General features: G+C 39.5%; 1 protein-coding gene across 10 annotated transcripts in view; it reads right to left on the bottom strand.

Moving 5' to 3' along the window:
* arvcfb (ARVCF delta catenin family member b) overlaps window positions 1-26,036 on the bottom strand; it is a gene marked incomplete at its 5' end in the record, with an annotated part of 157,619 nt that overhangs the window by 57,035 nt on the left and 74,548 nt on the right. For 2 of the 10 annotated variants that reach the window (XM_079486518.1, XM_079486523.1), the window contains one exon: window positions 24,649-24,896. The exons of 5 other annotated variants lie outside the window; for them this stretch is intronic. In XM_079486518.1, the coding sequence (XP_079342644.1) occupies window positions 24,649-24,672 (24 nt within the window). Of the gene's footprint in view, window positions 1-24,648; window positions 24,899-26,036 lie in introns of those variants that run through there. 3 more of the 10 variants (XM_079486515.1, XM_079486519.1, XM_079486517.1) reach the window with 3 other exon arrangements.

Raw genomic sequence — 26,036 nt, 5'->3', positions numbered from 1 at the left:
CCTACGGGTGCCTGGGGATGCTCGCCAAAAGTAAAATGGAGGGAAGTAATCGAATGGAGGAGATGCAATCGATCTGCTTTTTAATCTAGTGAGCTGTCAATGGATGCAACATTTTGTGAGATCATAGTCCAAAAGTATGAATGAGGGTAAAGGAAATCTCATAATGTATTGCAACTGCTTAGTAAATCCAAAATGGAGGAAATGTTGATAATAAATATTATATATCACACCATTTATTCACTCTACAAATATTTATATTTAATACAATAGTTCCATTAAGTTACCGAAGAGAATTAATGAAAATATTAGCGTACCTGATGTAGGTCCTCTGTAAAGCACTTTGTGAACTATAAAAATGTATAGCATCTTCTATGAGTTTGAAGTCATTTATGCATGTTGCTTGAAATCGATCACTTTTGTGATTGCATGTAACTTCTGATGCATTTGCATGTTTAAAATAAATATTGTATAACTTTTATAAATATAAGCTCAATAATATTTGGACCAGAGCTATTAAGAGGTGACAGTCCAGCTTCTTTCACTCTCAGGTGTAAGCCAACGGATGGTTGTCCTAATGGTGCAGAATAATGGAGAAAAAGAGGGAGGGCTCGGCCTGCAATATTCCTCATAGAGCTGCGAGTAACGAGAGGTCAAATGTGTTTAGGGCTGAGGGTTGGCAGAAAAGCTTAACCAAAAAAGGGATGGACGAACAGGGGATCAAAGAGAAAAGGCGACATGGAGAAGCTAGCAGCCAGTGTTGGTTTTGCTAATATTCTTGTCCTGATCCAGTGCCAAATCTCTATCCTCTCATCTTCTCTGACTGTTATTTGAGACATTCCCAACTCATTGCCAAATATGTTTCTGTAACAACAGTTTTGAGAAGACGCCCTCTTCTGCAAGCCCTGACCAACCTTTTTGTTCTTTTGTTTAAGGTCTGGACAAAAGGAATAACGAAAATGGTGACTGAACGGAACCAAAGACAAAGCACAGCGAAACAATGAACAGTGCACAAAACTAAAAAGTGAACAAAACAACAAACAAAACACTGGAGACAAACCAACTGAACAAAACAAAAACACAGAACAGAACAGACCAGACCAGGAACAGAACAAAAAAATCTCTATTTAAATTTTAATCTGATTATCAGATTTATTTTCCTAATGAATAAAAACACCCCATCTACATGACTACATTTACCCCCAGTTAGTCTTGCTAGATGAAAAATGTTTTTGCGTTAGTAATTTTGAACATCTGGAAAGAATTAGCCACGTATCCAAGTTACACCCTCGTGAATGCTTTCTGGCACTCTGTGGCTTACAGTGGGGCCTGAAAAAGCACATACTCGCCTGCACTCTCACACTCTTACACATATAATAAGCCTACGGTCAGCGCTCCCTCTCTGGAATGAAACCCTGACAACACAGTCAGGGCAAAAATCACTTCTTTTTTTACTAGAAAGGTTAGCAAACACAGTAAAAATGAAGCAGTGGGCAAACAAATCCCAGAATAAAAACCCAAACCCCTTCAATACTTGCAAAACAAAAACAGGAGTTAGCTTTAGGTGAAACCTTTGAAAAAAAGCGGGCTGGGCTATGGGAGGTATGATGGTCTTGCTTTTGAGCTGTTTGTTTGAATAGAGGGTGCGAAAAAGGAGTGAGAGAGTGCGAGAGTGTGATGCATAATGGCATTGCATGAAAGGGGTGAAGTAACTTCAGGCTGTTGCTATCCAGGGTTTTCGAGGGCAAAGGTCCATAAGAGCACACATCAACACAACACCACAAAAAACGTTTTCTGGCCGTGATTCAGCTGTGGTATCCGGGGAGAGATGCCCGAAACATTTGCCAAGAGATCAGTTCACGCAGGGTGTATGGGCTGCGGCCGTGGGCAGGAAAGATATGTGTTTGACTTCCTCCTGTATCTCCCTACAGCAGTTTTGGCTCCTGCTGTCCTGTTTGCAGCTTCTGCCACTGAAGGTCCAGCTGTTAACGGATCAAATATCAGCCTGCCTCTGAAACACAACACTGCAATACCGACATACTGAAGGGCAGGAGGCGAGGCACCATGGGACACAACATTAACATTGTGGAATGAGTGATTGGTGTGTTCTCACTTTCTATCCATCCACTTACAAAAAAACATGGTTTGTGGACATGGCACCATGGTATTCATTAAATTACTTTGAAATACCATGTAAATACTATGGTATGGAAGTTCATGGTATTAACATGGTACTCAAAGGAAAGTCCCCATAAAACATGAAAACCCACCTGCGACCCCCGTTTCAGGAAGATTATGCACATGCTGTCATGAAAACACTTGCTGATTTACATCACAGCTTAAACTGTGCAGTAAGATAAATTCTATGCAATATCCAGTGGTCTACGGTATAATGCATGATGGACATACACACAGGCCTCGAAGCTTAGTGCTACTATTTTGCTCTGCCTTGACCTCTTTACGGTGATAATGTCAAATCTAAGCATTTATTCTTCATGAATCCATATTGGTGTAAGCCTACGCATTCCATACAAATGTATAGCGGATAGCCATATGTCCATTGGTCATCCATCCCATGGCGACTAGTATTTTATGGCCTGTTGAGAAACGTGTCGGGGCGCTGTGTTGCGTTTAATGCAGAGCATGGCCGAAGTGTTCAAGATCGGCTTCTGGGAGCTAGGTCAACCATCTGCATGTTATAGCATCACAGAGACGGACCGTGAAATCGATGAGCCAGGCGATCCATTAGAAACCCTCTCTGTCATGTCTGAGGAGGCCGTGGAGATGGTGTGGCTATTCATACCTTATGTGAATGGCCCATCTGTAAGTAATATTCTCACAGGATACGTATGAGCACTAAAAGCACAAGCTACATGTAGAAACTAGATCTGATCCTTGGGGCTTTGGATTCAAGAAAACATATTTAAGAACAGTATATGTATAATACAATTTGAAAGATTTTGCAGAGTAGCAGTTTCTCTCTCTATATATAGTAACTAAAAGAAAACATGTATCTACATGTTAAAAACATTAGGATTGCGTTAATTTCTTCTTTTTGTTATCAATGCATTTTGGTGTGGTCTAGTAATTTTTTCCACAGCTATATGGGTATTTCACAGCAAAAAAACAGTATATGTATATTATATGTTGATATTATATATTAGGTATATATATATAATATAAAATAAAGAGATTTATCTTCATTGTTAGTTATTTTTCTCAACTTTTGCTGTCACACGATAGGACACATATTTGCCAACGACCCATATATGTGTGTATTGTATAAATACTATAATGACAAGCTAAAGATTTGCACGCGCGCACACACATAGTATTTACGAAATTAAATATCCGGACAAAAGTACACATGCAAAATAAAAAAATAAAACAAAAATAAAATATATTGTAAATGTATAAGATACAGCAAAAGTAAAGTAGAGATTATAAATCAAAATAAAATAAAAAATATAATTTTAAACTAAAATATAAATGTATAATTTAAATAGACGAAGATCCATTTCATTTCCCAATCCTTACCCTGAGTGTGCAATGTACGTTTACTGACAATAACATAATAAACTGATTGTAGAGGGAGGTATAGGATTTGCATGTTATAAGCCTGAAATATACATGGTGAGCCTTTTTTTCATTAAGTCATTACTGATCCTAATGTACATTGAGCTTTACAATTATCCCTGCCCTCTATATTACAATAATTAAGTATATTTCTGAAGACTAATCGATGCATCAGAGTCTGCATACTGTATGCTGTTGTATGTCCATAAACCAACAGAGAGACCACAAACAAAGTGGGCTATGCAGTGTCAATCCTACATTATAAGAGCAGAGAGCATGGATAAAGATGTGCACAAGGGTCTGAGACAAGAAACGAGACCGCAATAGAGAGAGGGAATAAAACATAAAATGTGATGCTAGAGCATCATTACTCCTAATGTATTCCAGCCCACTGCCACTCAATTTGTGCGGGCCACAACGAAGGTGTGTTTGATTAGAGGCAGATTGGATTTTGATTTCTGGAATATTGCCTCCTAATTGCCTGTTTAGATTTCTAATCATAGATTAATGGCACACAACAAAAGAGCTTGTGGCTAATAAACCAATAGTTGAAGCGTGGCTAATTCATTCCCACTACTCCGCTATGGAGAAGGAGTGCTCTTCCATTACGCCATTACGCCAAAACAAAGGGCGCGATTGCACGTGCATCGCATTTAAGCCAAAACAAAGGGCATGATTGGGCGTGCCTCGCATTTACAACAATCCGCCAGCAGCCGACGGCTTCGACATCAACCGTGACGTGTAAAACACACTCCGTGTGACAGCATCCTTGGATCCGATTTCAAAATAAAGGATTATGTTATTTGCAGCTCACTGAGGTTATATAACCCTTTCTACTTTTGAAATAGGATGGAGAAGTGCCACAGAAACACAGTCTGAACGTCTAAATGTGGTGAAGGTGGAGTTTTATGCTGGCGGAGTCGTAACGATCTCTAAATATCTCATGGAAGAAGAGCAGTGAGGCTTCTCCTTTGAGTGTCGGTCATGTAGTATTCATGGCAGTTGGCTGGTCCACTTCCCACAACTGATGCCCGTAGTTTGAACTCCCACCTCAAGTTATTTAAGATATTCACTCAAGTCTGGTTAAGTTACATTATCTCCTTCGGCAAAGAAGAGAAAACGTGACAACATCTTAGTTCTGTTTAAAAACTTAAATACACACAATAAGTCATTGTGGGCCAATAGAATAACCATTATCTGGGGTTCCGCTAAGAACTAGATGGCCAGCAGATATTGCATCTGCCCACAGCCGCTTTGATATCAAACCCTCATTAGAGCAAGAAGTGGCAGTACTGGGTGTTCCGGGAGAAATGGCTTGTTTGTAAGTTTGTATCCGTATTTTTGTCTCATCCAGAGAGATAGCATGCCCAATCTAATTACAGCAGGATTCCTGGAAGTATGACCCAAGTAGCTCAGCCATACAGCTGCCAAAACACTTTAGCCTCTCCCCTACATTGGCCAAATACAAAAAAAACTCCAACATCTGACTACAGCATCCCCTTAGAAAACACACAAAAGCTGAGGTTTCACAGTTCTCGGGAACCAATCGTTATTGTAATGCCACCAATAAATTACGACCGCACCAAAACATTTCAGTGAATGGTGCTTTTATTCTAAGTGGTTTGTGATGCATTGCTGGAGTTTTTAGTACAAACAGAGAGAGACTCTGAGCATTGTATCGGCGCAGGAAGGAAATGCTAAGGATCTCGGAAGACTTCCTGGTACTAACTGTCTGGAATTCAGCTCCACCCCTGCCATACAGGAATTTTTTATGTAATGACAGTGCAAATCGTGAACAAAATGATTCACTATAGGACAGTCATAACAAACATGTAAAGCTTGGCTAGGTCTGCTTCTATATTTATTCTGAAATCTGATGACTAATGAAGGATGGTTGAGAGTTTAGTCATTGGCAATGTAGGAGCAGTTGCTGACGCCTTTAAATAGAAAACGATGTAAGATCTGAAATCTGTAACTACTGTAAAGGAATGATACATCACACTGTTCCCAACTGAAAAACACCAATGTAGAAGCAAATCAAAGCAAAAAAATATATATGCAAAACATATTTTCTTTAAAACGTCATATTTAGTGTTGCATTGAAGACAGTCATGAAGAACGTGAACGATGACAGAATTTTCATTTTTGGGTGAACAATGCCTTTAAACTGAATAGGCTTGAGTCCAAATCTATGTTGCCAATCCAATCTATGTGCAAATCAGGTCTGGGATCCTCTCGGTTTTGAAATGTAATAATGAGGCGAATGCCCACAGAATCCTGACCTCCCTCTAGACTTTTGTCTGATCTGGACTCTCACACAGCTTCAAATGCTGAATAGAATAGAATTAGGAGAGTATTTCAGAGGAGAAAAGGACAAGAGAGGTCAAAGCAGAGAAGGTTCCTATAACACTGTTGACCGGTAGAGCACTTCAAAATATTCTCGCTCCGCTTTTCTCACCCTTTCAGACAGTAACAAGGTCCCAAATGAAAGAAATGTTGACAAAGAACTCTGAAAAGCAGTTCCTCTTGCACCAACTTCCTCTTCTTGCATTGTTTTTCTCCCACACTTTTTCAAGTGCAACACAGTGAACATGTATGTTTATCCAACATTCCTATGTTTTATGGGATTTTCTATACAACATTCATATGTGATGAACCTACTGTATGAAACAAGAAATAATACATATTTTTTTAAGTGTGTTAATTCTATTTTTATATTGGCTTATATTGCATCACATGCAACACAAATAACAATATTTACATTGGCTTCCTAAACAGAAGCGTACTGTAAATCGGGAATAGAAAACAACCACACGCATGAAAGATGACAAGATCACAAAGCTTACAACCTACTGTGTAAAAGCCCTTTGGATACACGAGAAGCATAATGTCTTTGATGGCATTTATATTCAGACCATATGTGTGAGGATTGTGGGTCATGAACTCTGCTAAACTAATTGGATTTCTCATACAAGCCAACCTGTTGAGACAGACGGGTGGTAGACGGTGGTGTGTGGCGGGTGTCCTGCGCTTCCCCTCTCATGGCACTGACCACATCTGACTTGATTATGTTGTTATGAGCGCCATAGCCGGCCAGACTGTGGCTTAATCCGTGCCAGCGTTATGACTGAATGTGTGAAAGAGAGAGCGATGACGGGACAAGAAATGGAGAAAGAAAAACTCGTTCTTTTGACTCAATTATCCCAAACATCTGTTCTGTCTTACACCTCCAGTCACTTAAACCAGAGCCTCTCCACATCGCTACAGCCCAGCAACCCATGACATGACAACTCTTTGTCATAGCAACAGCACCATGGCAACACAGAGATGTTCGGGGAATGCAAGTTAAGGTAAGCCGTGCTGATTTGAAGAGCACTTATTGAAGGAGAAGCATCTCTGCAGCAAATGGAATTACAAATAAATCTAGTTTTCTTTCTGAAGAAAAGGAGAGGGGTACAAAAGGCTCTCGCAATAATATGATGCAGCAGGTGGACGCTTTGTTTTGTGGTGTGGTCACTTACTAGACAAAGTAAAAATATTTTTGACAGAATACTTGACAGACAAATGAAAATATATATTTATATATATATATAACCCTCTCTCTTCTCTCAACAGGTAGTGGTCTAGCTTTTGTTGAAACTAGTGACTTTGTATTAGCACCTATTGTACTATTGCTCTTTTATGAGATATCGCTTATTGCTCCCCGAACTCTTTGAAAGTGGCTTTGGATAAAAGCGTTTGCTAAATGACTAAATGTAAATGTAAAAAGATAATCAACAAATCATATATTTGCTTAGAAAGTAACATACCATGTTCTATTTCTACATCCCAAGACAACAGTTGAAGTATCACTTACTTTTAGAATTCAACACTTTTATTTGGCTGCTGTCCTCCTGAAATATTGTATCATATTTGTGTCAAAAATCATATTTTGTCATTTTTAAATCATTATTATTAGTCACCCTTTATGTTTGTCACTGGGTTTTGCAGATATCTAACCAATTAAAACAATTCAAAAGTGCTTGTCAACTTTGACAACACAATATGTAATCATTTGAAAAGTACAGTGTTTTTTCCATTTCCTGAAAAACAGTGAATTTGGAAATACAAGGTTTCAGAACGACAGCAACAATTTATTTGTCTCTGCATGCAAACCTAAGAAACATAGTCGCATAAAATTTGCAGATTGCGTGTGAGGTGCGGATCATGGTTCGGGAGCTGGTTGGCAAGCATCAGCAGGCAACGGCAAAAAAAAAAAAGCGCACAAGACGTGCATTGTTTTTCTAGCCCCACATAGATGGATTTGTCTATCCGGAGTATCTACCACATTCTCAGTAGATCTGCAGCTTAACTTTTCCCCTACGTTTCATAAAAATCCTGTTGTTATAAAGCCAGGACACTGAGGAAATGGCTCAAACACATCAGTTGGAAGCATATCAATCTCCATGCTTCTAAAATAAGATTGATTCCATTGAAATACGTCTTCCTGACCATTACTGCTGCCTTTAAGAGTGATGGAGGGGGGGGGGGGGGTCGCAAATGTTCACTGAAAGAGCATTAATGCTTGGAACGTTCCCAAAAGCTTCAGGGAACTCAGTGGGGTGGTCACGCAGCCAAAATCCAACGGCATAAAATATGTGAACTATGCTTGCCTTTAGAATGTGTAATGAAATGATATGGTCAAAAGAAAACTGTGAGTTCTTTTGATATTCAGTAGATGGACTATGCATAACCCCCAGAGATGGGGCAACTAGATCTGCCAAAGTTTGCGGCAGTGGAATAAACAACAATATCCGTGAGCTCCGTGAAATGAAACAAGAACCACGCTGTGCAATAAAAAACGAAAGGCTTCATATGGGTATCGCATTCAATAAATCAAATTTTCTGTCTCTCTGACTGGGCTAAAATGAAAATAAATAGGATGAAAAAAGTCAGTGAAATCAGTAAGAATAGGGCGATAAAAGGCTGTTAAGAAATAATCGAAGAATCTCGTTGGAGAAAAACCAAACAAGGACGAAAACAGCTCTAGAATTTAACCGTATTGACAGCGGAGCTGAGTGAGTTGAAACAACAAACAATACAAGCAAACTCTGTAAACAAGTGAAGAGAAATGCTATTAGGTCTGGAAAGGGTAGGATAAAGGCAGCTTTGAACTATTGGCAGTCCTCAAATCTCTTCAGTAAAGTCAACTCGATACAGTAACACTAGTCTTAATCCCTCTCAAATCCCAGAAGAACATCTCCATACACACATCTCATTGGCTGAGGAAAGCCAGACGTACGTTTGTTTTGTTCCTCCCCCTACCAAAGAACCCCAAATGTGGGGCGACAGCCAAAAAGGCAACAGCTATGCAAAAAGCCACACTGGACTTCAATTTTCTGCTTGAAAACAAGGCCCTCAAATTCAATCCATGCTGAGAAGATTAAGAGGCTCTTCAGTGGCATTCCTGCTCCATATGGCTCCAAGGTGCTTGTCTCTCAGTTTGAAAGTGTTTGAAATGTCATGCCAAGGGGCTGGAGTACCTGTCTGTAGCAGATAAAGGCAATGCTGTCTAGTTTCAGTCAAGCATGCAACAATGGCAGAGAAATTGATTCAATTGCGAAATAGCCAGTTGAATCCTTGTGCTCCCATGCTAATAAGTTTGCAATAAGGATGCAAATGAATTCAAAAATCATGTTCTTTATTATGTAATCGTGTTTTTATTATGTTTTGTTGTGTTAGTAAGCTGTATTGTTTTAGTTATTATGGCTTAAATCAAAACAAGCCAACTGCCGTTTGATTGATATTGATTGGAATGCACAATAAAAAAAAAGTTATTTCTTTTTGGAAATAAACTCTTCAAATAAAACCCCGTCAAATAATGCACAAAACAAATAGGAACCTCATGCACGCTTTGAATGAGATGTATTCTAAGGTAGTCTGGTACAGGAATAGCATACAGGATTACAAAAATAAGAAAATAGTTATTAGTCAGATTTTAAAACAGGGTTAACTTCCTTAATCTTTCTTTCGTGTCATTATTCACATCCCTCTAAGTTGAAAGCAGACGTAGTCACTCGAAAGATGTTAACAATCAGATTTGTAGCAGTAGCAGCTGCTGTTGGGTAAAAAGAGAAATTCTGAGGTCAGTGTAAGATCCGAGGCCGTGATGTATGATCACAACCAGCATAATGTTATTGCATTCTGTGAAATAAGCTTGCAGAAATAATTACATTTAAGTCACATCCTGTCATCGCCAAATGCTCACGTAATTAAAGCCCCATGAAGTCAAGATTAGAGTTTGGGGGTTTTTAATCCATGTCTATTAACTTTGCAGCCATGATACTACAAAAAGCAACTTTAACTATATGTACGGCGCATGCATAGAAAGTTGTGTAATATAAAAACATACACAAGAACAGATCTGATCATTTATGTTCGTATTTATATACTTTTCATATTCGCTGTCTCTTCATCCTTTATTCCATATATTTTATCCGTATGCACCTTGAGGAAGAACAGTCAATTTCGCTGTTACCTGTGCAGAATTGTTTCTTCATCATCTTTCCGTCATTTCAAAACTAAGAATGAGTAAGAAAGAAGTGAACCCACACTTTTTTATTTGTTAAATCTACACATTTTCTATAGAATATGGCTGGCTACAGGGTACAAACTTGGGGAACGGCAGATAAAGATCTAAGGGGGTTGTGGAGCCTGGATTCACCTTCAAGGCTCTGAAAGCATAAAAGGTTTCTTCCCTCCTCCAGAGCGTTATCAGGCCTGTGTGATCTGTCTGAGGGATGCTGCTGGAAGACGCTTTGCATCACTGAGCCTGTCTAGATGATTTTACCTCTCCAGGCTTGCAGGGATGCTGAAATCCAACGTAATTCCTGTCTTATCTTATCCATAAGCTCTGACAAGCAAATGGAGAAAAGGGTAATGAACATCCATTATCTGTTTTTCAGATGGGTGAATTTTAATCAACCCGTACCTCAGATGTAAAAGCATCACATGCACGGAGGAAAACATCCGGCTGATTGTCACTATAAATAGCTACTATCACTCTGGTTCATAAAGCATATTCTTCATTCATGACTCCACAATATGCTCCTATTCTACGTTGCATATAGAATAACACGACTCAAGCAGGCAAATCAATTCAAACTTCATTCGATGTCTCTTATTTGCGGCCCGACATCCGACATCCTGTTAGTAAAACAAGTATTTTCTAAATCACTGATGCACAATAATAAAAACCAACTCCGGGGGAAAGGTGTCTCTTATCGGCTTCCACAGCTAAAGGCTTTCTGCGTTTCTGCCAGCAATAATGTCTATTTATTAATCTGTGCATAATTTATCACTCCGAGCACACAGTCCTCCCCGTGGCATTCACAACTCTACTGCCATAACAACTCGCTGGTATTCTGAGTTTCCATACAATCCATCTCATTGCATCATGATAAATGTGCGTACATTTCGAGGAACCCCAAAAACAGCCTTCCGTCATGATAGATGAAGTCCTCTACAGCTATATCATCCCCGGCTTTAATGTGCTTACCATACAGATGCTTAAAATAGACTTACGCACAAACCTTATCAGCAAGGGAGATTGCGTGTTATCCTAAACTCGGCTTTAAACTCAGACTAGAAGAGCCGCTGTGCTCGTGGATCAGAGAGATTAACTGAACAGAGGCTGCTGACCCAATTCAAGCCAATATTAGGCGAGCGGCTGTGCTATGGTGGAGCCGGCATGAAAATAACATTATGTCTTGATATTTACTACACTAGCACACATAGAAGACACATCCTGTACATTGGCAGTGTGTTAAAGGGATAGATAACCCAAGAATGAACATTTAGTCATTGTTTACTCACAATCATGTCCAAAACATGTAAGACTTTGGTTTTTATGCATGAACACAAACGAAGATATTTTAAAGAACGTTGGTAACCGAACCTCATTGGGCACGTTGACTTCAATTGTATTGACACAAAACCACTCAGACTCTCAAAATATCTTCTTTTGCGTTCCACAAAAAAACTGAATGTTTATTATTGGGTGAACTATCCATAAAGAACTATGGTTGAACATCACACATCTGAAATATAATATACCATGCAACCATGTTTTATATTAGTGCACTCTTACAGTAAAACTTTTTTTGCAGACTCAAAGTGGAAGAATTGAGACCAGGACTTTCTTAACATTCCCTCAGCAATCTAATGTGGAAATAATATTTTAAAAAAAATTTGACCTTTGCTAGAGATTTATAATAAACAATGAAGGCATTGTAAAATAAGAGACAAAAAGACATATCATCAAAACATTTTAAATGGTTGGAAATAAAGAAACAAATTCAGACCCACCATTGAAAACACGGCTCTATAAACTTCTGATGTATATGTATTCCGAGGTCATAGCCAAGGGCTGTTCTTAACCTACTGACACAGCAATACAGTGCCGATGTCTACACAGCCCAGAAACAAGGCCATCAAACGTTCACTAAGCAACAATTAATAATTAGTTATTTAGCTGACAAGTTCATTATAGAGACAATCCCTCTGGAGCAACTTGAGCTTATTGGCTTGTTCAAGGGCACAATGTGTGAATAACAGTTCATGCATTCCCCCTTTTTAGAGGCCTGATCTGTCAACAAGGTTATGTTGTGAACCGCTCTGCTACACCACATTCAAGTCACATGTTATTTGACGAAAAGCAGCTAGAGAATAACAGAGAATGACTTAAAGGTCCGATGTGTAATTTTTGGGAAGATCTATTGACCGAAATGCAATATAATATACATAACTCTGTCTTCAAAAGTGTATAAAGACCTTACATAATGAAGCGTAGGGATGGGCAGAATGACAAAAAATCTATTTCACGGAACGAGTCATTTTATTTCACGGTCACAATCTCCCATTATTATTCTAGCTCTTATGCCTCATTTTTCTTAGATTTACTTAATTTATTACAGTTCATTTGATTAAGATTTCAAATTAAATTCTGATAAGAGAATGATTATTTATTTATCCTCTGTCTATATCATATGTATACACTAGAAAGATAGACAACAAGTATAACAATGAAATATGAATATATGCACAAACAATGAGAGTACAGTATATGACTGGTGTTAGCCCAAATGAAGCGTTATATTTTTATTATATTTTTCTTATCATTGAATGAGCTATTTCTATCTAAATAGGCGCATGGAATTCACCATGTTGTTTCTACAGTGGCCCTGTATAAAAAACTGCTCTACTGAGCTCGTTTCCTAAATACATTATCTCCTTCAGCAAAGAAGCAAAAACATGATGACATCTTAGTCCTGTGTCAGCCACCGTAGTGCTTCGAAAGGGAGGGTTGGAGTGAGCCATTGGTTGCAACCTCATCTCTAGAAGCCGCTAAATTTCACACATTGGACCAATAAAAATACTGAAATTACCTAAGGCATCAGGGTTAAAGTTGCAACTTAATGGTTGAAATAAACAAAAATCAGTTGCTGATGAAGTAGTATATAAAAATCACTATTTCAAAACTCGATTCACAAAAGCTTATGATAATGATTAATACGTTGAGCTGTTTACTCAGAATTCAATAGAAATGTTAGTGTGATGTCATTTGACTTCAACCCACCTACATATAAGTACATATTTAACCTGCAATTAACCTTAATTTTATGTTTTAAACAGTGATGAAATGCCGAAGCAAAAATTACAGACACCATTGATGACACCCACAGTTAACGTATAATCCATCTCCACTGTATGATGCATGATACCGATAGACCCCAACCATATAATTTTGTTAACTTAATAAGAAAACAGCACTATGGTGGAAGACTGATGCATCGGTATAATTAAAATTTTAAATTACCATTAACCTAAGATCTGAATAAACTGGAAACCTCTTAAAGAACCCAGTGCAGCGCACCAATCAGAAGACACTTTTTGACAGCTGTAATCATTTATCGCAGACCTCCAGCAGCAAAGCGCAAACCTGCCGGGACTTTGTGCACATCAGCAGAGATGCGAGCATGTTACTCTGCCTGCTTAACTCTATGCATTATTTATAATTCATTATTCATTCATTAGCCTTGCATGTATTCATTTCTAGCTGTTCCAAAGAGCCTCCTCTCTGTTTGGGTCTAATCAAAGAAATGAGGCATCCTTTATGTATCCGTGATGACTACACGGGAATATGTTAATACGCAAGATGCTTCAAAATGGATTTCAACTTTTTGAATCAATATATGGTGTGTGCTTGAACAGTGTGTTCTTTTTTTCACACAAGTGGACCAAAGCAAATATGATGAAAAGGCTCTCAGAAAGCCATGCGGGGACCGGCATCGTTCGCGGGATCTTCCATTTGCCACTTTGATAACAACGGAGCCATACACAATACGCTGGCTACAAACACAATGCTTTTCGTGAGGACTGTATCAAATGAAAGAGTATAATTAAACACAACAGATAACAGGGAATAAAAAGCACAATGCTTTTCAATTCCTGCCTTGATGAAAAGGCACTGAACCAATTGCATGTTGGGGTTTTATTAAAGGCCTTTAATATATATTGATAGTTAACCCAAAATTATAATCCTGTCATCTTTCATCCTCGTGTCATTCCACACCTGTAGTGTATATCTTTGTTTTGTGAAACAAAAAAGGAGACATTTAAAAAATGTATCGTCTTTTTCATGCAATTACAGTTAAAGTTGCAATGTGTGATATTATTGACAGAAATGCTAAATAATATAGACAGGTGCATCTCAATGAATTAGAACATCGTGAAAAAGGTCAATATTTTTTGTCAAGTAAAACCAATATATTATAAAGATTCATTTCACATAGAGTGACATAGAGCCTTTATTTCTTGAAATTGTGATGATAATGGCCTACAGATAATGAAAAACCAAAATTCTGTGTATCAGAAAATGTGAATATTACATAAGATTAATTTAAAATAAAAGCATATTTTAGACAGAAATATCAGGCTTCTGAAAAGAAAATTCTTTTCTATGTACTCAATATTTGGTTGACCCTCTTTTGCATGAATCACTGCATCAATGCGGCGTGGCATGGAGGCAATCAGCCTGTGGCACTGCTCAGGTGTAATGGAAGCCCAAATTGCTTTGATAGTGGCCTTCGGGTCATCTATCATAGTTGGGTCTGGTGTATCTCATCTTCCTCTTGACTATACCCCATAGACTCTCTATGGGGTTCAGGTCAGGCGAGTTTGCTGGCCAATCAAGCACAGTAACAGCTGGTCCTTGAACCAGCTTTTGGTACCTTTGGCAGTGTGGGCAGGTGCCAAAACCTACTGGAAAATGAAATCAGCATCTCCATGAAGCTTGTCAGCAGAAGGAAGCATGAAGTGCACTACAATGTCCTGGTAGATGGCCGAGTTGACTGTTGACTTCAGAAAACACAGTCGACAAAAGTCCTCTCTTCAGATGAAAGTAAATTTTGCATTTAATTTGGAAAAAAAAATCCCAGAGTCTGGAGGAAGAGAGGTGAAGTTTCCACAGTCAGTGATGATTTGGGCTGCCATTTCATCTGCTGGTGTTGGTCCACTGTATTTTCTGAAGTCCACAGTAACATATAAACGAGAGATAACATATCTACTAAACGCACTCTGTAGAGCCGTTTGTCTCGTTCTAGAGCTCATTCTAATGTTGTAATAAAAACGCAATAATACATAAACATAATAACGCTTCATTATGTAAGGTCTTTATACATCTCTGAAGACATAGGCTGAATCCGAAATGGCATACTTCCTTACTATACAGTAGGCAAAAAGCAGAAGGTGACCGAGTAGTATGTCCGAATCGTCAGTATTCAGAAAACATAATGACGGCATCTTTGTTCTGTGTCAGCCACCATAGTGCTTTGAAAAGGTGGACTGAGCTGTTGGTTGCAATTCGGAACCTCACGGCTAGATGCCACTTAATTTCACAAACTGGACCTTTAATGGTCGCTAGAGATTTAAAGCTTTTGTGCAAATATTGAACAGAAATTAAATCGAATTTCACTGTCAGTGTTAAAACAAGATAGTTTTGGACAGGAATGATGACAAAAAAGAAGACAGAAAGTTTCCTTTAAAAGTAAACTGTAACAACATTGGCCCCCATGGACTTCCATTGTATGGACACAACTCCACAGAGACATTTTCTTATTTTGTGTTCCACAGCAATCACAAAGGTAGATGTGTAACTATATGTGACAGAACTATTCCTTTAAGACAAAAATGGAGCCACACATCCATTACCAACTCTTCAGCTAAACAAGAAAACACATAATAAACAAGTTCAGGGCGTCATCTAATGAATCTTTTTACAAAGCATTTATTCATTTTCTGCAGCTTGCACTCAATCCAAGTTTTCTCAAGCTCCACCCCAGGCTAAAGGGTTGCTGTGTGCTTTACTAAAGTAAGACCGTAGAGGGGATGAGCACCTCTGGTGACTCAAGGTGGCGAGTCAAGCGAGACTAATGCCGGACGCACAGTGCATGCGAGGTCAGTCATGCTGTTCCTCTGCAGCGCAGTTACCAGAGTTTATGGCCTCTATTAGCTTCAAATGGCCTCTAACGGAATGTGGGTTTAATACAGATCTGCGCTGAGGCAGAAGAGAGGTGGAGGTGTAAAGTAATAATACATTAAATTCTTTACGCTCTTTGGTAATACAAACTAATATAGATCAGCAAGGTCTCTCTCTCTGTCTCTCGCCTTAAGCAGGAGAAGCAGATGTAGGGGTGGCTTGAGGAATCTTATTGGATTAAATCTTTCTGTGCTAAAGCATAGGGGGAGAAACTGAAGGTCAGTGAACCGCAAAGGGAGAGAAACTGAAGGTCCATGAACTATCTTTGTTTAACTCTGAGAAATTCAATATGGTTTAAATCTTCAACTCTTATAAAATATTGCTCTCGATTTGCCTCTTGAACTCATAAACTTCATAAAAACAAAAAGCACGTACTCAACCTCTAATTTTGGACAGCCAAGTGAGTGCATTGGATTGGCTTGCCTCACTGGTGGTCACTACAAACAATGAGCCGAGAGAGAAATATAACATATCTCACTGAGATCAAAGAGCCTAAAATGTCAGTTGAAGGTCATAAACAATCAAGTGGAGCTATTCGAGCCTCATACGGTGAGGTGGAAGGGTCTCTCTGTACTGGCAAGAAAATGCCTGTTAAACATGGCAACAATTTTCTTTCATCTCCAGGTTTCATTCAGTGTCATCTCGACGTAAAATCTTTTATTTGTGGCTGGCAGCAGAAACCAGGAAAACAAATGTAGTACACGATGTACACCACTTCCCATTAAATATCCTTAAAAAATCTAACAATATGAATACAATGTTTTTCATTCTTTTAGCGGTAATGTGAATGGCGCTTGCCCATGCAAAGTTGCAACCACAATGCAAGGGTTACCAGGGTGTTGCAACAGCGTTTATAAAGTGTTCCATGTTTTTGTGTGTGTGTTGCTATGCAGTTGCTTGCCCAAATGAAATAAGACCCTTCCCTTAATCTCTAGGATGCTCTCGTCCGCCTTTAGTGTAAGATGAGATGAGATGTGATTGATGAGATTCCCATTATCATCTGTCAGATGAGAAGCTCTGACATTTTTTCAAATATCCTGTTCTTTTTATCTGTATTGTACCTATTTTTATATAAAAAGTAATAGTAATACTTGAACAGTGATGCACGAGCAAGCATGTTTGACAAAAACTGAAAGGCACTTAGCCAAGCAACACCGGACTGTGGTGCACATCTCTTCAAGGTTCATTAAATAACTCTTAAAGGAGCGTCAGAGCTGTGCGTTGCACTATTGTTCCTCCTGAACCCTGTGAACACAAACGACTCACACACTGAGCAGAAACGGACGACGTGAGTAACAACCCCGTGCAAATACATCTAACAGCATATGACAGCTTCCCCTGGCAGATCTGGACTGCTCTATTGTTCATCCTGTGTTCACAATTGTTTCTGTGGCTTGTGGAGGAACGGCTGTTTAACTAGCCTGTAGGGCAACTCAAATGAACATGAATGAGAGAATATAAAGTACAAAAATAAGATAAAACCTAAGATGAGTGTAGGTACAGGACATGTGAATTCCACAGAAACAAAATATACACTTGAATAAAAGGGATAGTTCACCCAAAAGTGAATTCTGTGATGAAACCTAAATAAACTTCTTTGTTCGGAAGATTGGCTTCTTTGTCGCCCTCTCCGTTTGTAATTGCTCCTGCAGGTGATGTGCAGAGGTAATTTCTTCACGCGAGTTGTGATTCAGCACTGCTCTACTCCGCGGATTAGTCGGATGTTTTGATTCGTATGTCACGTGTGGCCTGTGACAGTGAACCGGTGAGAATCGTCACTGTACATCAGTAGTGCTTAATAAACATAACAGATAACAATGCAGATTATATAACACAAAACAAATAAGAACACAAACAGACCCAATTACCGCAAAACTGAATTTTTGGCCCAGGAGTCGTTTTGTTATTTCTCACGGAAACTCCATGAGACACCAAATAAGGATATCCGGAAAAGTCGACCCGACAGGGAAAATTACAAACCATTATAATAAGCGTTCCTTTAGACTGCCACTTTAAACACAAAGACTTCTGGAACATCATTGACCACCAAATTCTACATTAAAGTGGTAGTCAAAGGTGCCCTCAAACCGTTTGCTTTCCTTAATTCTTCAAAATATCTCAAGACTGTGTGAAAATCTCAAGAAAAAACACATAAACATCCAGAAAAGCATCACTGCACCCCAAACTTTTAGCGCTAATCTTTCATGGGTTTGACAATCCGTCTGTGGTGACCGCACCATGCTAAAGAGCTGTCAAAAGACCGCATTTATCACTCAGGACTATCACAGACCGATGGCATGATGGACAACGAGCAAGCCACCTTTCACTGACAGTGGGGGTATGGGGGTTGCTGCTTTTATATCTCCTGACAAGGGGCAGAACCGAGCGAAACGAAGCTGGTCAGTATACATTTACCAAGAGCTCAGGATCAATAGTCAACCCCCATACCCCCACTACAGAGCATCAAGTTGGATAAAGAATCAAGTCAAGAAAGCTGCAGATGTAACGAACCAGAAAGTGGCACAAAATGCTTTTTCTGTCACCCGGAGGCCATGTGCTACCTTTTGAAATCCGGCACAATATTGCAGATGCTGGTTACAAAGGGTTGGGGTTTATAGGACGTGATCTCCCCCCCCCCAGGGCCTCTTAGCTTATCAGGGCGCCGATATACGTAGTCCATACATAACCATCAGCATAACCTGAAGTCCTTTGAAAATCTTTACAAGGACAAGTGTGAACTGAGAAGCAGGGGACCTAATGGAAAAATAAGGGGGGGCGGGGAAATGAACTTGCATTGAAGCTCTTAATCGATCCTTGCGGCCAATGATGGGACAGTGCCTTTAAAGGACTGCAAGCAGCCAGTCCATCAATCTGAGGCATTTCCAATGGTTTCAATGTGTCTGAGAGGATTTCTGAGTGAAACACATTCACCAAAGCGGTTTACAGTATATACAGCATATCTACCCTTAGCAGCAGCTCTGCTGTATAAATATTGCAATATGGATAAAAATATCAAATCTATTCTGGTGTCAATGTCAGTGTCTCTTTCACAAGTAGATAATTCTTTATCCTCTCGCTCGCACGCGTGCTTGGGCTCCCAGGCTAGACTGTATGCGTGTGTATTTCTGTTGACGACCAGAAAAGACTCCCGCTCTCTCAGTGAACTAATGAAACAAAAGCAAACACACAGTGGTACAATGCTATCCGCCAGCATCCAGTGGGCCAGTGTCATTAATCATGAGATCTGGGGCAGAGGGCTCTTCATCAATTTCTGTTACCATGGCATACCAAGCAAAAGTGTCACATATGCACCTTTCTGTCTTTTCCTATGGCCACATTGAATGCCCCCCAGCCAATCTCAGCCGTTATTTATATAAAAACACCAATACTGCTTCAGACATGCACTTTTGTACACAAATGCACTCTTTGACTTTGATACAGTTTACATCTCACTCATTTCTCTCTCTCTCTCTCTCTCACACACACACACACACACACACACTACAGAGAGGTCAAGACGGTCAACAACTGACTAGTTGATTTATAAGATCTACTAGTTTTGAGCTTTACATACTTAAACCCTCTAGAAAGATGTGCACCTTTAAATTTATCATCTCTACTCTACAGCACTACCACCACAGTTGACATATGGACATCAACCGTCAATAAATGTCAAAGTAATAGTCCAAAACAATGCAAAAATGCATCTTAAGCCTTGTCTCTTCTTACATTCCAATGTGTTCTATACAGCTGTACACAAGACTTAAATACTGAATGACGCAAGTAATGTGGCTGATTTTGCTCAAAAGAACCTAAAACCTGCCTTATAACACAATGTTTTCTTATAGTTCACCCAAAATAGACGATTCTGTCATCATTTACTCAGCCTCTTGTCATTTCAAACCCGTTTCACTTTCTTTCTTCTGCAGAAAAGATATTTTGAAGAATATTGGTAACGGAACATCATTGGCGCCCTATCACTTCTATTGTACGGCCACAAATCCAATGCAAGTCAATGGGTGCCAGTTAACTACATTCTAAAAAGAAATTGTGTTCTGTAGAAGAAAGTAAGTCTTACAGGTTTGAAAGAGGATGAGTAAATGATGACAAATATCCACTAGATGATTCTGATACAGTACGTAGTTTTTCTTAAAAACACACATACACCCACACAGAAAACAATCTTCTGATGCATTCTTCATCGATCTATCCCCTAGAGATGAGGAGAGATACACGAGAGCTGAATATAGGAAAAGCCAGGGTGAGATAGCGGTCTGGGGCTATTCCCTCTAATACTGTGTCGTCACTTGTTATCCTCCTGGACACACACGCAGTGTCTGGTTCGTGATCAGCTTCTGCCCTCCTGCCCTTTATGTTTACAGACAGGATTGTTCGGGTGTTATCAGTCTAATCTAAACTACTATGCTTTTTTCACCAGCTTCCATACAAATAGATTGAGAGCTACAGGAGGGATGGTCCACCTAACAAGGCAGAGGAAAGGAAACATTACCAAACAAACAGAACACAGGGGCTGAGTAAACAGGCATGGGAAAAGCACAGCGGTGCCCCTGTGTGTGAGAGAGAGGACTGCTGGCTTCCCTGCCATGCAATGCTTCAGCGGGAAAAGAGCAAGCTGCAAAATATTCCTTTTTTGGTGGTGGGTTTTATGATTCTGTTTAAATCCACGAAGCAATTCAAAGTGCACTTGAGAAACATATTTATCTGAAGTTGTATACTTAAATGTGTGAGGTGTGTTTTGAACACAAAAATTATTCATATTTTCGAATTATTCAGAAAAATTATTCATAAACACAATTCATTGCCATAACAGTAAATGAACAATGCTTTATGAGACATAAATACAACAGACCCATGGAGGAGAATGTATGCTAAACAATTTGTGCTAATAGAGATTCAGCTTCTCCATTAACACATTCAGAAACAGCTTACGTGACAGAACAGACATTCAAGTAAGAGGGTGTCTGACTGAAAAAGATTGAGTGAGAGGCCAAGAAGCACAGGCAGTTTGACAGGAGTGTTATGGAGGGGTCAGATGGTGACACTGTGCGGGTGTGTTGCGTGAGAAAACGCAGGCGAGTCTATATCGAGCACGCTGTCAGAATGCCAAATGGGTTACTGGACAACTCAATGTGACGGACCTCCTGATATCATGCCAAGATTTCATGGCATGTCCGGTGCACATAGGTTCCCGAGAGCCATCACAATCCAAGCTTGGACTGCTAATCCAAAATCACACATCTATTTTTCAGGTATGCCTTCTGCAATAGTTAACAGGGCTATGGGATCAGAAAGGTTTGTACGTCAGTATGATATTTAGCCAAGATGAGTGCTTGTGGGTCCAGCTGTTATTTTGAAACCATCACCTCTTCTACAGCCCTGACACCCACTCAACCTCAAGAGGTGAAGTAGATCTTTGTTTTAGCATGCCAGAGATTCTGGAATGCCCTGATATGGGCATCACAGCTGCAACCGAGATATCTGAACCCCTTCATCATGCCCTCACACACCGTCCCCGCCCAACGGACCGGATAGTCTGGCTTAAACTCACAGCAGTCAGACTCCCCCTGGGGGCCTAAAGCACCACCAGCACCATTCCCCAGAAATCTTTGGGTCATTGACCTTTTCAGAACCATCCAACCATAATCCAGCTTCTTCTGCTCTAATTTGTCTTTAAATACCAATTCACATCATGGTACAGTGAATGGCGAATCTGTTAGAAAAGCAAGACAGGAGGGTGAATGAAAAGGAATTGAAAAGAACCACAGAGCTAATGGGGGTTAAAGCAGTTCACCAGAGTCTACACACCCAATTTGTCCTACAAAAGTGTGAAATAACTTTGAGAAATGTGCATGCGAAACTGAAATAATCACTCTGGAGCCAACCATACAACTTCAGCAGTCTAAGCCTAAATGAAATATGAATGGCTGCTTGAAATGAGAAATACATTTTCTATCTACAGGCGATGAGGCTAAATCTCTTTTGCAGTAATGGCGCTGCTGCCTGCCACCCTCGACTGAAGTATCAGACGTTTATATTTAACGCAGGCGGATTTGGGCAGGCTGATTCAGCCCCACGGTAATTGAGGGCTGAGGACGGTAATCTTTGCTGGACTTGAAGTCACTGTAAAGCAGCCAAAGTGGATGTCGGTTAAGAAAAGGCATTGCAAGCATTTCCTCACAAGATTTCACGTGTAAACATGAATGCATTTCAATTTTTTTTACAAATGTGCAATATACATGAAGGGCATCCACAAGCTATCTGTTGCTAACTTCGTAGCACTGCAAAATATATAAAAAGAAATGAAAGCAATGTTTTGAATGCTACAGCGGGTCTTGTGTGAATAGACCTTTATACTGTATCTAAAAAGTCCATGTCTTTTTTCTTCTATATCAAATATAGTTTGGCATCCAATTTAATGTAACCAAATGGATGAATACGGGACAGAGAAGTTTGCCTTTTGCAACAACTGTGTTGTCACATTAAAGAGATAGTTCACGCAAAAGTGAAAGTTCTATCAATATTTACACACCTAATTGTGAATTCAAACTTGTATTATGTTCTTTCTTCTGCAGAACACAAAATTTGATATTTTACGGAATGTTAGTAACCAAACAATGGCTGTACCCATTCACTTCCATTGTATTGACACAAAACCAATGCAAGTCAATGGGTACCACTGTTGTTCGGTTAACAACATCCTTTAAAATATCTTCTTTTGGGTTCTGCTGAAGAACAAAAATCACGCAGGTTTGAAATTAGTAAATGATGATCTTTGTCTAAGATTGTCCTTTTGTCAAATGTGTATTGTCTCTAACATATTTATTTTTAACGTTTTGTTACCCGTGCCTTGTCACTTTTTTGAACCTGTATGTGCACTGGAAGCTTCTGTCACCAAGACAAATTCCTTGTGTGTCCAAGCACACTTGGCAATAAAGCTCTTTCTGATACTGATTCTTTTATATCCCGTTATTGTACACATCATATAATTGTTTAATCCTCAAACAGAAGATTCATAACATATTTCATATAACATGTGTATATATATATAAATAATATATTATTGTGTATAACAATAATATATTCATAAAATATATCATAAATAAGATACAGGTCATAATAATCTCCTTATCCGCTGACCTCATTTGTCATGACCCTGCAATTGAAAACCCTCTGTCACATTCTCTCAGTCTACTTCTCACTAACAAGCTTAATCTGACCACCATAATGAAAGACAACAACATGAACTGCACAGCATAGAAAGCAGATCTTCTTGATCTTCACGCCGTCCTGTGACACTTCTGACCTCACAGAGCAGGTGCCAATCTTAAGGAACGCTCTGCTGGGTATGAAGGTTTGCTGAGGTTAGATATAGCGTCAACAAACCTCTCAGAATGACAGGAATGTCCGTCCTGTGGGGGGTTTCTGGACAGAGACGCTACAAATTCTGTGCCTTCAGACTTTGTTTTGCTTAATGTGTGCATTGGGGGGGTTTACTCTTGAATAAACTGCCACTATAGATTGTGTGCCAGTCATCCGTGAGACGACCGTTAACAGACTAACGGTGCCAAGCAGATGCTTGTCAGAATGTCTTTCCACAACAAGGAATTTTCAGTTTGTTTTAACTCAACGCTGTCAGAAATCCATTAGCGTACTCTTGTTTTCTTTCATAACCATCCCATCTTTGTTAAAAATCAGCAACGTATGCATAATAACTGTCTAAACTGGCATAATCAGGCAGTGGATGACACAGCGCTCTTACGGGAAGATGTCTTTGGAAAATCCCAGAACTAGGACAAACAGAGATATAAAGCACATTCCTTTGATCTCCTCATTGCTTTGCCAGGCAATGTGGCAGCTCAAAAACAAAGGGAACAAATAATTGGTGACCACTGATGAGTCCAGCGCGGGGCAGGAAGGGAGGATGTCCACAAGGCACTAAAATAACTATTCCGGATTTTAATCAAGGAGCAACTTCAAACATATCATTAAATGATGACAACACAATCCATGTTTTCCTGTTCACATCCTGGAAGAATCCTGCTTTTATCCTTGCACAGGACATCAGCTTAACTGTCAGATGCATTGTGCGTGCTGCTTGATGTTTTGACAGCTATACTACACTCTTGACTGAATCTGAATTACAAGTGAATAAAGATTGTCTTTCCGAAAGAGATCTATACTGAACGCTCTACATAAAATCGATCAGAATGACTATTGACAGTATGTAGCATGTGGCCACAATAATATTACTCAGTATTCTGCATGCAGGAAAATCATTGATACCTTTTATCAAAACAGACTATATTTCGGGAATATAAAAGAATGAAAGCACGATCTTGGACAAGCGGGGAAACTTCATATTCAACTAAACCAAAGCATTAAACTAGCTGGAAAATGTAAAAAAGCTATAAGCGATTACAAAAATAACACAAGAGAGTAAAAAGCCATAGCGGAGGCAAGTGAATCGTAAAACTGACCTGCTTCACTTCAGCCGGCATCATGGAAATCCTGTTTGGTTTAGCCTCTGGGAAAACGCGAGGAGAATAGTATTCTCTTGTGAGTGATTTTTTTGTCAGCCAATCTTTCGTTCCTTACTATGCGAGTACGTCCTGTGAGAGCCGAGGCAGCTCAGAGCCACAGAGCCATCCTTTCCCGACGGTCACATGCGCGAATACACTCTGTCTCTCGTCTCCCTGCGTGTTCTCTCTCTCTCTCCTTCTCACACACGCTCTAACACATGCTCGCAATCCACTCAGGGAGAGAAAGACCCGCCTTCGCCGAGTGAGGATGCTGCATGCGTCGGTGCCTATAATGATTTCAAAAGGATTCTGAGAGATGCTCTTGACAGTCCAATGTGTTAAGAAATAGCCCTTTAATAAAATCAGGAATTCGAAAGATGAGACGAAAAACAGAAACAACAAAACAGCTCGCACACGGAGAGTGCAGAAAAAAAAGTTGCCCGGTGCGGGAACAAAACCCCTGAGTGGGGGGGTTAAAGGGTGTTGAGAGGGTGAGTAGGGTGTGAGTGAATAGATTGTTCCCAGAAGGCGGTTGTACCGTGTTCACAGCGCAGAGTTTTGTACTCTTGTTCTCCTCAGTGAGCATCTATGCAGACAGGGGTCAGACGAGGGGGAGGGGCTGACAGACAGACGCAGCTGGAGTGGAAAGAGAGAGAGAGAGAGAGAGACTCCACCCATCCAAAATGCCAAAAGAGCATGGCCTTGAGAGGGGGGCAACGCTCCACAAAATTTTGTTTTTCTTCCCCACTTTTTTAGAATCCAAGCTCTCTCTGGCCCTATTCTTTTCTCTCTCTGCTTTTGTCCTTTTGTCTGGTAAATATGAGGGGGGAAGGAAAGCAGTTGAGGAATGATTTCAGACAGGATTCACTGATTTTTAATCTAGATCTGTGAATGGGTAAAACACAAAGCATTTGAGGGATGGAGAGTTCAGGGGTGGGTATTTTACACCAGGGGTGTCAAATGAAGTTTAGGTGGCAGGCAAGAATAGACTTAACATCATAACTTTGTCTACTTTATAAACTGAAGAGTTTATTTGCAAAAATGATTTGTTTTTTTTTATTGTGTTAGCTGTACTTTTTTTAGTTATTATTGCTCAATCAAAACAACCCAACAGTTTGATTGATATTATTTGGAATGCACAATACATTTTCAACATTTTTGTTTTGTTTTTACAAATTAACTCCTCTATTGGGGTAAAACTGAAAGACATTCTTGTTTCTTTGACACATTTGTGAAATATATGGGAATATTAATGAAACAACAATAAAAAATAAAAAAATTTACTGCATTTGCTAGATCCATTTGTTAGATAAATATAGCATTAAAAAGTATACTTTATTTACTAG

The sequence above is a fragment of the Barbatula barbatula genome (assembly GCF_947034865.1).
Source record: "Barbatula barbatula genome assembly, chromosome: 2".
Taxonomy (NCBI): Eukaryota; Metazoa; Chordata; class Actinopteri; order Cypriniformes; family Nemacheilidae; genus Barbatula; species Barbatula barbatula.
The sequence above is the reverse complement of the archived record's forward strand: the minus strand, read 5'-3'. Positions and strand labels throughout refer to the sequence as shown.